At 35.1% G+C, this 17,509-nt stretch overlaps 1 protein-coding gene across 8 annotated transcripts in view; it reads left to right on the forward strand.

Annotated features, from left to right (window-relative positions):
• Positions 1-17,509, forward strand: part of RELCH (RAB11 binding and LisH domain, coiled-coil and HEAT repeat containing) — a 115,661-nt gene that overhangs the window by 95,815 nt on the left and 2,337 nt on the right. For 7 of the 8 annotated variants that reach the window (XM_025931081.2, XM_086683145.1, XM_086683146.1 and 4 more), the window contains 4 exons: positions 723-839; positions 5,207-5,295; positions 8,411-8,481; positions 13,776-15,510. In XM_025931081.2, coding sequence (XP_025786866.2) covers positions 723-839; positions 5,207-5,295; positions 8,411-8,481; positions 13,776-13,896 — 398 coding nt within the window. In that variant the 3' untranslated portion in view covers positions 13,897-15,510. Of the gene's footprint in view, positions 1-722; positions 840-5,206; positions 5,296-8,410; positions 8,482-13,775; positions 15,511-17,509 lie in introns of those variants that run through there. The other variant, XM_086683147.1, reaches the window with a different exon arrangement.

A 17,509-nucleotide genomic window follows, 5' to 3' on the forward strand; every position in this document is an offset into this window, starting at 1 on the left:
AGGACTCTAAGAAACAAAACAGATGAACATAAGGGAAGGGAAACAAAAATAATATAAAAACAGGGAGGGGGACAAAACAAAAGAGACTCATAAATATGGAGAACAAACTGAGGGTCGCTGGAGGGGTTGTGGGAGGGGGGATGGGCTAAATGGGGAAGGGGCATTAAGGAATCTACTGAAATCATTGCTTCACTATATACTTACTAATTTGGATGTAAATTTTAAAAAATAAAAAATAAAGTTAAAAAAAAGAATTGTTTCATGAAGAAGTGAAATAATTTGATGTTGAAGAAGAATAAGTATACTGTATTTACCTTTTGTTTAATAACAATGGTAATACCTGATTTTTATTTGTAAAGATAAAACTTATTTGTAAAGATAATAGTAACACAAAGAGGTAGGTTGTTTACATTTGTTTATTTGGTTTTCATCCTTCAAATTAGGAAATTTAATTTCAGTGAGGCCAAGTGACCTGTATACATCCTCATAATTAGGTTATAGTGCCAGTGCTATGGTCTCTTCCTCCCAAATGTTATTCCGGAAAACATGCTTTCCTCTCTAGTATGAAAAAGCAAGTAAAGGATTTGGGTAACCTTTTGAAATCATCTAGAAATTAAAATGAAATTTTATAAATTTTAAAATGAAAAAAATTTTGTTCAACAGGTGAGTGTGGTGTGTGCAACATTTTAGAGAAAAATCTAAATTTCTTTTTCTTTTTTCAGTTGTTATACCACACTTGCATAAGTTAGCCTTGGTGAACAACTTACAAATTGTGGATTCTAAAAGACTGGATATTGCCACCCATCTTTTTGAAGCTTACAGTGCACTTTCCTGTTGTTGTATCCTTGCTTTATTAACGTGTATCTATATTTATATGACCAATCTTGCGGTGGAATCTCCGTTGTTGAAGTGTGGAAACTAATATTTTTTTCTCTTCGACTTACTTATATAATGATTATAGAAAATTAAAATTTTGATTTGACTCGCCCCACTCCTTATTCTAGCTCTCATAAGTTTAAAAGATCATTTTAAGTCCTCTGTGCTTTTATGTTTTATAGTTTTGAAAACATTGACTAAAGTTTTGTCTATGTTAATTGGCTATGTAACTGAGCAAGAAATTATCATAGCTGAGGCTTCTGTTAATCAAAAGGAAGCCTTGTATGTGTTCTGGCATTTGGGTCTTTCAGTGAGGGTTTAACCATCCATGTCCGGTGGAATGCTGGGACGAGAAATCACTCATTGAAAAATACAGTGCCAACATGGCTGATCATCTCCAGTGATGGTAGAACCGAAGGAAAACTCAGGGCACCTGGGTGGCTCAGTCAGTTGAGCATCTGGCTCTTGATTTCGGCTCCGGTCATGACCCTAGGGTTCTCTCCCCTTCTGCCCCTCTCCCCACTCACACTCTCTCTTTCTCAAAAAAAAAAAAAAAAAAAAAAAAATGGGGCACCTGGGTGGCTCAGTCCTGTAAGCGTCCGACTTTGGCTCAGGTCATGATCTCGAGGTTTGTGAGTTTGAGACCCACGTCAGGCTCTGTGCCAACAGCTCAAAGCCTGGAGCCTGCTTCAGATTCTGTGTCTCCTCCTCTTTGTCCCTCCCCTGCTCATGCTCTGTCTCTCTCTGTCTCTCAATAATAAATAAATGTTTTTTTTTAAAAAATGTTTTTTTAAACTGAAGGAAAGCTCTAAGATCATCTAACTCATGTCAACTACTACATTTTATAAACAATTAAACTAAAGCTTAAAGACATTAGTGACTTCTATTTTTTTTATAGTTAAAAGCAAAACTGTGACTAGAAAAAGAACTTTAGCTGTCCTGTTACGTGCTCTCTTTACTGTCCCAGGGCTAGTAAAATAAAACCAAGAAGGAAGCAGAGATCAAGATGAGCAGAGTGAGCTCCAGCTTCTGTGTTCTCCCATGAAAAGGCAGGCGAGGTCAAAAAAGAGGAAATAAGAGATTGAAAAAGGATTGAAAGGCTGACTACTCAAACAGAACTATAGAAGCTAATGCTAGACAACATAATCAGAGAATTCTAACAGGAAAAATGACAGTAGAGAGAGGTTCCTGGAGGACACAGAAAGAGTTGCATTGATATTTATGGTTCCATATTGTTATATACCAGTTTGAAGTAGGAAGTAAAGTGAACAGGTAATTTTAAATAAGGTAGACATGTTCCAAAATACCACTGATGGCTATTTTGGTATATACCAGTTCATTGGCACTGGATTCTTGACTGGAATGTTCCCAATGGGAGATTTTGTTTTGAATAAATCAAGCAGGGAAAGTAGAAACCTAGAGCTATCTGTTGAGGAGCTATTTGTCCTTTTGGAAATGTTAAAGCTTTAAGTTCAGTGCATAGTTGAGAGCATTTTATTTTTAGGAATCAATTAATATAAATTACCTCTTCCTGTGGATGACATAAGCCATGTTTTTTATAACGCAAATTATAAAGTGGCAGAGACACTGTATTTTGGTAATTTTGTACTTCAACTATCCATGTATCTTCTATAAGTTTATTTCCACTAAAAGGAGAACTTGCTATTATTCTTGATTTATCTCGTTGGCATTTTCTACTTAGAGAAAATAGAGGAAGCAAAAAGAGGAAGTGATATTCCGAATTAGTAAGGAACCAGTCTTTACTAATGGAGAAGTGACAATACCCTTTCAAGAAAGTAATAATGGCATGTCAAAGAAAGAAAATATCGCTATGTTTGTGCCTTCCCTAGACTTTGTGAAAGTAGATGTTTAAAAACTTAAGCAAAAAGTGATGTATAATCTATGGCAGAGAGTTCCTTAAGGAGTATGCCTCAAGGGAAACTGAAAAGTCAAAAGATCAAAAATTCTAGCTGTATAAAACCACTTATTCCAAGTGGGCAAGGCAGTGGTTTCTAAAGAGAATAGAATCTGTATAGAAAGAATATTATTGTGTGTTTAGGTATGTACACAATATAGAATAATATAATAAAGTCTTTACACCAATATAGTAAGGGGAAGAACGTCTTAACAATAGACCCTGTTTGAATACTAAATGTGTTAGTTCTGAATGAGTCATAACTTGTGTCAACAGAGTGGCGTGGCCACAATAAAATCACATTGTCCTGTGATCCAAATCTGTTCTGCTGTTCCACTGCATTCTAACCTGATAGAACACAAGAGTATTCCTCTCAACATCATATTTTAATAAGGACATGGAAAAACTATAGTGTTTAACATTAGGTATAGTAATAAGTGAAGAAATTATGTTTAAAAAAAAATCAAAGGAATTTAGAAATGTTTAAGCTGGAGAAGAGATGGCTTGGGGATGAAAAGGTGATTCAAAAATTATTTTTTTAAATATTATTTTAAAGGTTATATAGAAGAAGGGTTAAGCACACTGTGTAACTCAGGTGTAGAGCTAACACAAGAAGGTTACAGAGAGTCTGATTTTATTTATAAGAAAAACTTTCTAATTTAGCTATTAAAAATGGATTGAACCTCTTACGAAACTACGAATGTCCTATCAGTGTTAGCACTTAGAGACTTTGTGGCCATCACTCACAGATGAGGTAGAGTTGATTCCTAATATCAGATAGAATGAAATGAACTCTAACAAAGATTGTGTGATTCTACAGGGAAAGGGTAGAACCAAACAGTAAGTAGAAAGAGAGGGGGGAGACTTAACCCATTACCAACAAATAAGGCCATCTTCAGCTTCTCAATCGGTATCCATATTTCTCTAGATCAGACTCTTGACTGCCAGTTGAAAGGTCACTCACAGTTACATTTTGGTGGTATTTTCCCCATATCTAGAAAACAAAACTATGTAGCCATTATGTTGTAGCCCTCTCTATGACTACAGGAATTGGTTCAACCAAATGTCATCTATATTTTTAGTACTTATAAGTCACTTGTTATAGGAGGCTTGTTTACAAACAGCTTTTACTCATAACTATTTTTTTAAGTTTATTTAGATCATAACTGTATTTTTAAGGTAAAAGTTATATATTAATAAAATTCATTATTTTTTTTTTCCAAAAAAGACTGGTAAACTTTTTTTTTTTCTCTTTTAGAAAGAGAGTGTGAGCTGGGGAGAAGGGCAGGGGGAGATAGAGGGAGGGAGGAAGGGAGGGAGGGAGAATCTTAAGCGGGCTCCATGCAGAGCACGGAGCCCAACGTGGGGCTTGATCCCACAACCCCGAGATCATGACCTGAGCCAGAATCAAGAGTCAGACACTCCACCAATCCAGGCACCCCTAATTAACCCATCTTTATAAGGGAACTCATTTATTGGCATTTCACCTTAATATGGTATAACATTAAATAACTATTTTTAAATGGCCAACAACTATGATGAGGTGAGAATGTGATGTTAATAAACAGTGAGTTGTTTTCATGAGAAATGCACCCTTTTTCTTGATCCCTTTGAATGTCAGAATAATCAATAAAACTCAAAAGTGACCAGGAACCGTAACTAATACTAAATTTATATTATTACAACAAAAGTTCTCTTACCCAATTCAATTAGGACCAATAGCAGGTCCGTTTAATAGGATGGTTAAAGCAGGACATCAAGGAAATAGTGTATATAACTTATTTTAACTTAATATACATATTTTCTTTACCAATCTTTTGATGTAGGACTGAGGCATTTCTTTTGTGTAAGTCTGCTGAGTAAAGTATCTTTCTTAAATAAAACACATCCATAATGTAATTGTGATTTTCAGTTTATGTTTCTTTAAAGAGGATCTGGAAACATTTCTGATACTGGGTGTAGACCTTTTTCAGATTTTTATATTTTTCCTAACCTTTTACACTTGTTTCATACATCCATAATTAAACAGCCACATTTTAAGCAATTGGCCTTTACCGTTTTTTTCTAAACTTTTCGACTTAGTTGTCATGGAAACATTAATTTTCATTTCACGCTCATTTAAATATCCAATTAAATTACATGATTTACTGTTTACACTCATTTCATGTGTTTATATAACATGTAATTAAATTATGTAATGTTACAATAATCCATACCACTGACGTAAAGGATTTGTGGGAATTAACACAGTTGACTCTTGATAAGTAACTAACTCAACAAATGAGAATCATGCTTGAGGGAAGCCTGTTTGCTCCAAGTGATCTGCATGCCTGAGGCATCATTGTTATTATTCTCTTGTTCTGTTGGACATACCAGTTTGTTTGTTTTTAATTCCCTTAACTCCCTGGTCTCAAGTCATTTCAGAGGATTTAATGGTTAATCACTTTTTACCTGGTCTCAGATGTTTACGGACTGACATGGAACATCTTTCTCCGGAGCACGAGGTGAGCTCCCATGATGATGAAGCCACTGATTATCCGAGCCATGTTCCTATGTTTTCCTGTCTCCTCTTCAGACTTGCATTCTTCTTTGTGTGAGGCATGAGTATGATATGCTGTGCTTTTAAATTTTAATATTTTATATTTTAACATTTGAAATATAGTGTAGTGTCATCTTATGGATTTTTATTTACTGGTCGGGAGATCTTGAGAAACCCCTTTATCATCTTTGATCCTCTGTTTAATTCTGTATAGTAGGGATAACATACTTTCCTTCACTGAATATACTCAGAATCTAATGAGCTAAGGTAAACGGAATGCTTTCTGATCTGTAAAATGCTATACAATTTTTATCTCAGACCATTAACTTTCTTAGAAGGAAAGTTTCTGTTTTCTGTCTCAATTTCCTCAAAACTCTTTTATTCTGTTTTTCTTCTTGTTTCCTCCAAAACCCTGTTTATCATTTATTTCCTATTCTGCATTTTCAGCTTGTTTATCTTCCCATTACCATGGTAGGTTTGATTTTTTTTCTATTTTTCCAGATTTTTACAGAGGAAGCTTAGATTATTTATTTTTAAACTTTTCTTTTCTGATACCTGAACTTAAGACTAAGTGTATCCCTTGAGATACCACCTGTGCATTTGCTACATTGTGTCTTCATTATCGTTCAAAGTAAATTCTCATTTCTATTACTTATTGATCCCTGAGTTTTGTTTAATAACATTTAATTCTCCTATGTTTTTATCAGGTTTTTTGTGATCTTCTGTTAGCAGTTAAAACACATATTAAAGTTATGATTGGGAATTATCTATTTCTCCTTTGCTTGGTGTGTTTTATAGATACCATTTATCAAGTTGAGGAGGTATCAGTCTCCCAGATTCCCTTTCCAACCTTGGTAGAAGACTAGAGCTTTATTTTCTAAACTTAGGCTATCCCACATAGCTGAGAGCAGGAATGAGTGAGGGCTATGATGAGAAGAGGGAAATTAAGTGAAGGCATAGTGATTGAAACCTCATTACCTTTCACCTTCTTGGATCCAAGAATGCTGGCAGCTAGGTTTATACCCCCAGGGGGAAAAAGATAGAAGTTTGGTTTTTGCCCAGTTCACCTTAAAGTGAAGTTACTCATGCATGAAGAGATTCTAATCAGCATTTTAGTGCCCTAGTCTTTAGTGGACATCCCAAGATCACCAGCCATTTGAGAAACCTCTCACATGAAAGATGGAGATGAAAACATACATGCAAGAAAGAGAATACTGGAGGAAACAGACAATGCAGGGAGCAGAAGAAAAAGTACAAAAAACTCCCCCTTTTTAGGGGGATGATAATAATAATAATAAAGGAAAACCCAGCTAAACAAACAAAATCTAAAGGGCACCTCTGTAGCTCAGTCAGTTAACCGTCCAACTCTGGATTTCAGCTCAAGTCACGATCTCACAGTTCGTGAGATCGAGCCCCACATCCGGCTCTGCACTAACAGCACGGAAACTGCTTGGAATTCTCTCTCTCTCTCTCTCTCTCTCTCTCTCTCTCTCTCTCTCCCCCTCTCTCTCTCCCCCTCTCTCTCCCTCTCCCTCTCTCCCTCCCTCTCTCTCTCGCTGCCCCTCTCCCACTCACATGTGCACATACTCCCTCTCAAAATAAATAAACTTTTAAAACAAACAAGCAAAATCTATAATCTGTGAGATCAGAGTGGAAAACCAGACAAGATTCAAAGAAGGATGAATCTAGATCTAACATGCATGTGACAGAAGCCTCATTTAATAACCAAAGTCCTCACTATAATCTGCAAAGCACTGTAAGATCTCTCCCCCCCCCCCCCCCCACTTCACTTCTCATCTTCTACCCTCTCGCCTGCTCACTCTGCACCCACCACTCTGGTCTCCTTGTTTAGAACATGATGGACATACTCTCCCTTAGATGGAGCCTTTGCTTAGCCTCTTCCCAGTGTATAAAACACTTGCTCCTTCCTCTCCCCCAGGCTTTTCCTTACATGTCATCTCCATGAAGCCTGCTGGGGACACGTCCGTGTAAATTGGAACACTCTGTGTCTTGACCCCTGGCTCCCCATATTTTAACTCAATACTCTTTTCAAAGCCCTATCACCTTCTAATATATTATATAACTTACCAATTTTTTGTATTTATTGTCAAGAACATAAGCTCTCCGTAAGGAGGGAATGTTGTCTGTCTTATTTGTGCATTCTGTATATCTAAAAAAGTTCCTGGCACATAGTAGGTGACAGTAAATACTGGTTGTTTAGTGACCTCCATACCCAAACGCGGGCCAAGAATATTCAAGACCATTCAGTTTCTGGTGAGGTTGCCAGCGATTGGAGGAGCAGCTTAGGTCCCGCCACCCTTTCCATCATTCATTCAGTCTCCGTGCAAACATGATGTTAACTCTTAGATGCCCGTTATATTCCCATCTATATTTTAGTAGCCACAGACCTATACCTGGTCTCTGTTTTAGACATTAAAACAGAGCATCTTGCTGTTTGCAACCTGGAGAAAACAAGGGGGCATGGGACAGAACAGCTTTTCCTGGGAAAATAATGTGTAACCATGGTATGTGTATATGTTAAATGTCTAGGGGCGCCTGGGTGGCGCAGTCGGCTGGGCGTCCGACTTCAGCCAGGTCACGATCTCGCGGTCCATGAGTTCGAGCCCCGCGTCAGGCTCTGGGCTGATGGCTCGGAGCTTGGAGCCTGTTTCCGATGCTGTATCTCCCTCTCTCTCTGCCCCTCCCCCGTTCATGCTCTGTTTCTCTCTGTCCCAAAAATAAAATAAAAAACGTTGAAAAAAAAAATTTTTTAAATGTCTAGACATATACAAATTTTACTTTTAACATTAGATGGTAGGGAAAGCTAAGGGAGAATTGATACCAGATTCAGAAGGAAGGTTAGTGAAGATTATATGATTGAGGTCTTTTAAAGCTATTTCTGTACCTACCATAGCAATCTAATGTGAATTCCTTTAACGGAATAACTGCCAAAACCTTACATTTTTAAATAGTCATAGTTTATGGGACTATTAAAAATTAAATTAAAGAACTCTAGATTAAACAATAGCATTTCACTATTGTAAATTGTATTTTACTAAAGTCCTTTTTTTTGAAATCAGGTTATTTTAAGTTCCATGATAAAGGAATGTGAACAAAAAGTAGAGAACAAGACCGTCCAAGAGCCTCAAGGGTAAGACATGAATTCTTTTTTTAAGGCTTCATATTAACCTTAATTTCTCTATCTAAATTTTCTACAAATGGGTATGGTATTTTATTTTGTGTTACTTTGTAGTCATTTATTTGGAAGGTAAGAAAAGTATTTACATCAGCAGTTATCAAATGCTGATTTATAAACCACCTGCATCAGAATTATCTGGGGAATTTCAATTTTAGGTCTCTACTCCATGCTCTGTGCCGTCCTCTCAACAGTCTGATTCAGCCTAGGGATCTGTATATTTAAAAGCTTCCAAAGACATTGTGGTAGGTAGCTGGATTTGGGAATCACTGGTCAAAATAGTTTTGTGGAAATTTGTGACTGGAGTTGTAAGGCATAACTTGATTGACTGCATAAAGGACTATAAACTTGTGAATGTTCTATTCACGTGCTCCCAACCAAACTAACCAGAATTCAGATTCATTGAAGCTAAACTACAAGCATGGATGTGAAAGAGTAAAGTTGGGCATTCAGGAGAGGAAGTAATTTACAAATCGACCGTGTGTACTCTTACCTTTTGACATAACCTTGAGCAGTTAATCATAAATAGACTCTGTTAGGCATAAAAAGCTCAAAGGCTTTTCCTTTATAAAACTAACTAGCAGGAATAAGGAATACCTATCAGGCTAGGTACCCATGCACACACTTACCCCTCCACACCTCCAACCTCCTCCCCACATATGTATGCTTAGAGCTTTTTACCTCATACTGCATGTAAGAACCCTTTCTGTAGCCTCCTGGGATGGTAGGAACTGTTCTACAACTGTAACCTTGGAAAGTGAAAACAGTAAAAATAGGTTTCAATTCTGAACACAAAATCCATAAAACTAACTACCTAAGCAAGCACTTCTGTTCAATTGTCATACATTAAGTATTAAGATTATTTGGTGCCTTGTTTAAAATGTAAAGTTTGGGGACAAAACTAAAAATTATGTGTGAAAATATATTCTAAATGAAATTTCATTAATTAGCATACAGGAATTAAGAAAGAGAAAAAAATAGGGGCACCTGGGTGGCTCAGTCGGTTAAGTGTCTGACCTCGGCTCAGGTCATGATTTCACAGTTCGTGGTTCAAGCCCCGCGTCGGGCTCTGTGCTGACAACTCAGAGCCTGGAGCCTGCTTCAGATTCTGTGTCTCCCTCTCTCTCTACCCCTCCCCTGCTCATGCTCTGTCTCTCTGTCTCAAAAATAAATTTAAAAAAAACATTAAAAAAAAATTTAAGAAAGAGAAAAACACGTCTTTGTAACTTCCCAAGATTGTTTCAGTTATATGACTCCTAAAAAGAAAAAGTTTATTTTTATAATCATTATTTTTCCCTATTATTCAAATCTTCCGTATTATTTTTTTAGATTTGTATTTTAGGTAATTTTGAATAAATACAAAATAAATAACAGAGTGAATTCCCATGTACTCAGCACTCAGCTTCAATAATTGTCAACTCCTATTTTATTTCATCCATGCCCCTCCTATATTCTGGTATGTAGCTCTTAAAGATAAATGCTATTTTTTTAAAACATAATGTCATTTTCACGCCAAAATAACAACTTATTAATATTATTATCAGCTATGTAGCCTGTGTTCAAATTTCTAATTGTTTTGTACATGTTGTTAGTGATTTGTTGTTTGTTTTTTTCCGTACAGTCTGTTTCTTTGAGTCAGAATCCAGAGTTCCATGCGTTGCAATTAGTTGACATGTCTTTTAAGTCTCTTTTAATCCATAGGTTCCCCTTCTATCTCATTTTTTTCTTCATATAACTTCATATAACTTACTTATTAAAGAAACTGAGTCTTTGTTCTGTACAGGTCCCACAGTCTGAATTTGGTTGATTGCATTTCCCTCGTGTTGTTTTAACATGTTCCTCTGTATTTCCTGTAAATTTGGTTGTTGGTTCTGGATCCAGAGACTTCATCAGATTCAGGGCATGTTTCTTTGTTTTGCATGACTGCTTCATAGGAGGAGGTGTGTTTTCTTCACGAGAGAGACAATGTCTACTTCTCTCTTTTTTTGGTGATAGTAGCATCTGTTAATGATCAATGCCTAGCTCCACTAATTCATTAACCATTACTAAATACATTAGAATAAGATGTTTTAGTAATTCACTGTTACTAAATACTAATGTACATTAGTATGTAAATGTAATACTAAAGTAGATACATTACTGTTTAGTAATAGTGAATTACTAAAATATCTAATTCTATCATTCACTCTTCATTGGTGAGTTAGAATACTTCAGGAAAGAAAACCTTCCCCTATATGTACTACAGTTACCCAGTGATAGAGTTTTTTATAGTAAAGTCAAGGTAAATGTTCAGTTCTTTCTCTTTACTCACCAGTTTTCTAAGATAATGAATTGATTCACCCTCTAATGGTGACTGTTTTGTTCAAGTATCATAAACACATGTATTTTCAAATATTTGATGTAATTAAATGCATCGTACTTACTATCTTTTGATGCCCATCAAAATTATCCCATCTTTGGCCATTACAAGCCTTTTCAAGATGACTTCCCAAGTCCTTTTGACATTAATTTACCAGATGGAATGGTATGGAGAGAGAGAAAAAAAAAAAAAATTCTAGGATATAGTTTTGAAGAAGATAAGCCAGGAGGCACCTAGCTGGCTCAGTTGGTGGAGACTCTTGATCTCGGGGTCGTGAGTTCAAGCCCCACGTTGGATGTAGAGATTACTTAAAAATTTTTTTAAAGTGAAAAAAAAAAAGAAGCCAGGCATTTAAGGGGTTGGGTTCTACAGATTCAAAATCAACAAAAATGGCAACTGCTTTGATTTGAGTTGCAAAGGAAAGATCTGAGATTTCACAGAAAAAAGACAATATTACCTTACAAGGCAGCCTGTTTCATTTTTAACAACTCTATTCTTTTACAAAAAAATACCCTGAGTTAAAGTCTCTCTAAAACATTTACTCTCTAAAATATGTTTCATCATCTGGTAGAGGGGTGGGGAAGCATTACAGACCCCTTTGTAAAAAGGATAAAAATGTAAACTTTCTCTTCAGGAAAAAATGCTGCAATGCAATTGTTCTTTGTTGGAAAGCTTTGTGTAAAATAGATACCTGGGTCCTTTCTACCATATGGAAAGAATCAGAATAACGGGTTAGGCCAAGGCATCTGGGTTTTCAAATAGTTCTCCAGGTGATTGTGATGTATATCAGTAAAGCTATGCAAATATATATTTATATCTAATTTGGCACACATAACGTTAGTGTCTGTCTTCTAAATTTTCTCTTCTCCATAGTGAACATCTCAGACTCTTTAACATCATTGTTGCCCTCCTCTTAGAATATCACTAAAACTCGATAGTACTTCAAGTATTATCTGACCTGTGTATCCTGTTTTTCTCAATGCAAACTAAAATCATACTTACCTTTCGGCTTACAGTATTGTTCTACAGAGAGGAAACAGCACTGTAAACATTAAAGAAAGGCATCAGAGAAAAGATAGGACTTGAACTGGGACCTTAAGGATGTCTAGACACCAGATAGAAAGAAAGAGATAAGTTAAGAATGTTCTGAACATTAAACTCAGCAAACTTGACTCAAGGGGGTCTAGAGATTGAACAGTAATGGTTGGTAAAAACACATACACACAAGATTTAGATTGCTATGTTTCTTGAATGCCAAGCATACTTTATCTTGTTAGGTAGTAATTAGCCATTGAAGGTGTTTGAGAATGGGTAGGATATGATGAACTGATTATTTCAGAAGTTAATCTGATCGTGCAAGGAGACCAGATCTAAGACTATTGTAATAATTCATTTGGAAGGTATCGTCAATGGGAATAAAAATAAATGATAGATGTTTCATTGAGTAAAATCAGAGTATTTGATGATTGGTTTTAAATAGAAGAGAGGGAGCCATTATATTCACTGTTGGGAAGAGAGGAAAATGGTAAAACCACTAACAAGGAAATAAAAATGGCGGGTCATTTCTAAAGTTAGGGGGTGAAAAAAAGCTTGATGTTAGCTTCTCTAACAAACAATAGTGTTATGGGACTTTTCCCAAACTCCTAATGGAGATGATGTTGGAAACTTCAGGAGTAAGTTTTGTAACTGAAGAAACAGGAACCAAATGTTGAGCCTGACGGAGGTTTACTTTGTGGGAAGAGAAAAGGCAGCAGGCGAGAAGTAGAGACAAGGAAGAGGCCAGGTTGACGTAATAGCAGAAGAGGTGTGGGAACTAGAGATTTTCAGGACGGGAGTCGTGGACTGGCATTTAACTTACTAACGCACAGTGCACGCCTTTAAGGACTACAGAAAACCAGCAATTCTTGCTGGCAGCCCGTAACTTCGTCTGTAGTTTCAGTGGACATCCGTTGAGCCTCTGCACCTCGCACCCACTGCCCTTGACATGTTCAAACATACTCTCTTCTTCAGTCCTCAGGATATTTTGCAATAGTAATTGCAGTCTGCATTTTTCAGTTGAGGAAATTGAATCAGAGTGATCTAAAGCATCTTGGCCAAAGCCACAGGCCAGTAAAGTGGGTTTATTGTTGATCACTGAAAATTGTACTTGATCAGTATTCTGTTTGGTCGTATGGTAAATTAGCAATCTTTAGTAGTTTTTTAGATTGTTTAACCTATACAGGAGGTTGGTCAAAAAGAAAGAAGAAATGGAGTTTAAATTGTTGATTGAAACTAATGCAACTAATGCAATTGAGGACATTCTCCCCCCTCTCAACGCCCAAATAAGTAATAACGTCACAGAGTTGTTACCAGCACAGTATAAAACCTTACTGTGATTTAATTTACTCTTTTGTGAAAATAGGGATAATATCTATCTTCCAGGGTTGCTATAATTAAATGCAGTGATGCTGATAAGAAGAAGAATAACTACTAACACTTACAGCATGCTATTACATTCCTGACACTGCTAATAAGCACTGTACGCTTATATAATTCTTAATAGACCTATGAGGTAGGTAATAGAATTATCTCCATTTTACAGATGAGGATTACATTACAGATGAGATAAATAACTTGCCTAGGGTCACACAGCTGGTAAATGACAGAGCCAGGATTCAGTCTCACTCCATACTTGCTCCTAACCTCTCCACCGTTACTGCTTCCTTCATCAACCATGAACATGAAAGCTCCTGACCTAGTAGGGTGCATAAAAACGCCTGTCAATTTTAGTTTCCCTTTCGTGCTACCAGTTCAGAATGTATTTACTACTATTATACTGCTGAAGAACTGAAAAAAATGGATATTCTAGTTTTTTAATTGCTTTACTTGAATTTTAAAATTTCTTTCCTAGCTCAATGTCAATTGCTGCAAGCTTAGTGAGTGAAGATACAAAGACCAAGTTTTTGAACAAAATGGGCCAGTTGACAACATCAGGTGCCATGTTGGCCAATGTGTTTCAGAGAAAGAAGTAAAAGCAGGAAGGAAGCCCCCAGTAAACACTAAGATGGACCTCAAGCAGACTGGTTCCTTGTACTTGAAGTACTTGCCTTTTTTATTTCCTTGTTTTATGTTCTTGCATTATAATTTTATCCTAACCTCCAAAGATATTTGCACTGCTTTTGATTATTGCTGTATATCTGTTAATTTTGGAGTTATAACTGTGGTGATAGAAAATTGAGTTTATAGTCTGTACCAAGTCCCTCTTCTGTGTTCTCGTCTTTCAGAATAATTTATATATATATATATATATATATATATATATATATATATATATATATATAGTGAAGAGGTTTTTTTTTTAATTTTTGGATGGGATATTAGCAAATATCTGTATTATACACTAAGCTATTACAATGGTACTTAAAATAATGTAAATTTGAAGTCACTGTTATAAAGTAATAAAAGTGGAGATTACTTAAGTATTTAAATTATGAAAGAATAATACAGACTTTTTATTGTTTCGTAACTGACTAGAAAGAGCCACCAGCATTACTCTGTGCCTTTTGGACTTCAGTTTGTGTGTCCGTAGGAATTGTATGCATTCCATTCACACGGTGTTTTATAATGCTGTGATGAATTTGAGTTACAAATCCTACAGTAAGTAGATAATAATGAAACTTTCCACATTTCAGAGCTCTCATGAATATTCTTTAAGTGCTATTCAAACCTCCCCAGCATTTACATGCATATAATGGACTTACCTGAGGAAAGACCGCACGGTAACACGGGGAGTGATAACCAAGGTGAATTTTACAAACTGATGTGTAATAGATTTAAATATTCAAAAATAAATGTAAGTAAGAAGAGCTGATAATTGTGAAATTCTTTCCCAAATTTAAATACACAGGAAAACATGGTTTGAATTTGAAATTTAACACTTATTTATGTAAAATATTTTATTTAAGATATTTTCTAACGATTTTAATTTCAGAGATTATCTTTTCATTCTGTGTGTTACAAAGAAGTACCGAAAAGTTAAGGACATTTGGGGGCTGCTTTTTTTCCCTCTAAACTAAAAATGACATTAGCTAAATTATTATTGGTTAGTTAACACCTTGTCCCTTAAAGTCAGTGACTATTCTTGTGTTTGATATATATTACACAGAGTCTTAAGTCAGTGTACAATTCCACTGGAATTTGAGAGTTGTCTATAAAGTAATGCAACTTGAAGTAGAGAAGACTGGTACTGGCCATAGAAGGGGGATGATTGGTTTGAGGGGTTAATGTGAGGCCTTTTTGAAAAAATGAATATTTTGATAAAGAGAATTCTCGTTTGAGCACAGTTGATGCACATAGGTGATTCCCATGTTTGTTGTATAAACTGGTTTAATACATTTGGAACATAGTTGGATTACATTCTCTTCCTGGGAAAGTTAGCTTACCACACATTCAGGCTTATAAAATAAGTTGCCCTAGACAAAGCCATTTAAAAAGTTCATTCTGAAATTATTTCTTTTACCTATAGTGAAATAATTGTTAAAATTAGTCTTTCAGAAACTGTTGGATTCTAGGCATTCCTGAGAAATTGAAAGTGGCTACCTTTCATGTCAAAAATGTTGATCTATTATAAATAAACTGTTTTTGCAGACTTGTTTTTGTTTTGTTTCTGGCTATGTGTATTGTATTTTCATTTTGAAACACTATATATCCTATATCCAAGCAGAAGGAAATGAGAAAGCATATATTCACTAAAACATACTAATATGTTATTTTAGGAATATAGTTTATATAAATTATTTATTTAGTTTACTTTTACTAAAAACAGATTGTTGCTATAAAATTAACATATTGCGGAGACAGTTTAAAGGAAGTGTTAAGGCTCTCATTTACTTTGAAATACAGTAGAATAAATATGTCCATTACCAGATGAATGACTATAATTATTTTTATTAATTCATGAATCTACTTATCTAAACGCTAATGGTTTCCTTAAAAAACAACAGCTAGTTAAGATACACAGTGTGTTTCAAGGGAGTCTCCCTTATGCTGTTCAATATCTTAATGTCAGTAAGAATTCACATTTATTCTCACAGTTATTTTTGAAGCAAACTGTAGATTCTTTAAAGACAAGACAGACTAACCACACTGATCACGGAGACTGTGTGTTCTTCCAAAACAGACCATAAAACTCCCGTACCCACTCTTTTTTTAAACAAATAAAAATGGTACAAGTTTAAGTATTCAACTTAACAAAAAAACGAAGTTTGCAAAGTAACGAAAAGCTAATTTGAAATTATGCCTGTGTTTCTAAAGCAAGCCAGAGATTAAAATTTTTCCGAAACCCAGAAATGCCATCGCTAGCAATTTTGCTGAATTATTTCAAGAACGATGCTTGAATGGTAGCAACATCTAACTTTATAGATCAATGTCCTTGACCTTTATTTGTTTGCATCAGTCACCCCTTTTGAAAGATTACTTTGCTAAACATCAAGTGGACTTACAACCTGAATGAAATTGTAAGTAATTTTAATGAAATTTCAATTCAAGTTGCTGTCAAATTTCTTAACAGAAAAAAAAAAAAAACTGGTTCAAATAAATAGTCTCTGATAAAGTTTGGGGAGGTGAAATCACTGTATTGAATTGCCTTTTCATGACCCCCAATTTTTAAGATAACCTATTTTCAACCATTACTGGAACTTTAAGAACAGAACTTTCTCTAGACACCATCTTGTTGATCTTTGAACTGTGAGAGCTAACTGCGGTGAATATCTTGTGTTGGTCACCAATTTCTTAACTATTTTTTGTAGAAAGAATGTATGTTTAAAGAGCTTTATAATTAGCAATTTTAATTCATAAAGTTCTCTAGATTGGCTAGGTAACAACATTCCAACTTTGTGTTGGATGTTAACTCTTTCATAAGCAAACCATGAAATAATTTTAGTTTTTCATATTAATAGATATGTGTTTGAAAGTCCTAATGTAACTTCACAGTGTGCTTGTTTTGTTACTATTTTATTTCAGTGCATTTTTAAAATAATAGATTAAAGATATTTGTTCCTAATAAAATATAATGTATCTGGTAGATTTCTACACATTGGCAAATAACTGGATTTTAGGCTATTTTCATACTACATATGGATGTTTTGCATGAATTTCATCTGTGGAATTAGCACTCTAGTCATAATGTCTTGAATGACACATCAGTCTTTTCATATTTTCCCTTCAAAACTACAAGAAACTGTGCTTTGATTGACTTCTTTATGGTTTACTTTGTTTGCATGTTAAAGAAAACTCTTCAAATAAACATTTCTATTCACTATACGACCACACCAGTCATAACATGACAGTTAATGCAAACTTAACACAATAGAAGTTTTATTATGTCTTTTTGATAATACATAGATAATTCTTTCAGTTTAATGTGGTGAAAATGTAAATTATTTGCTTTCCTTAAAAGAGTCTTCAGAAATAGCTGGAAAATTCTACCCAAAGCCTGTCTATATGGAAGAGTATATACTATTTTAATTTCCTTTTATTTCATTAAAGATCAACCCATTATATTTATTTCAGTAAGATCACTGCATGAATAGAACTTCTTGAGGGACTTTAATGTAGTAAAATTTATGTTGTCTGTAAATTGGCATT

Source organism: Puma concolor, chromosome D3 (assembly GCF_028749965.1).
Source record: "Puma concolor isolate L17-30 chromosome D3, mPumCon1.1.hap2, whole genome shotgun sequence".
NCBI lineage: Eukaryota > Metazoa > Chordata > Mammalia > Carnivora > Felidae > Puma > Puma concolor.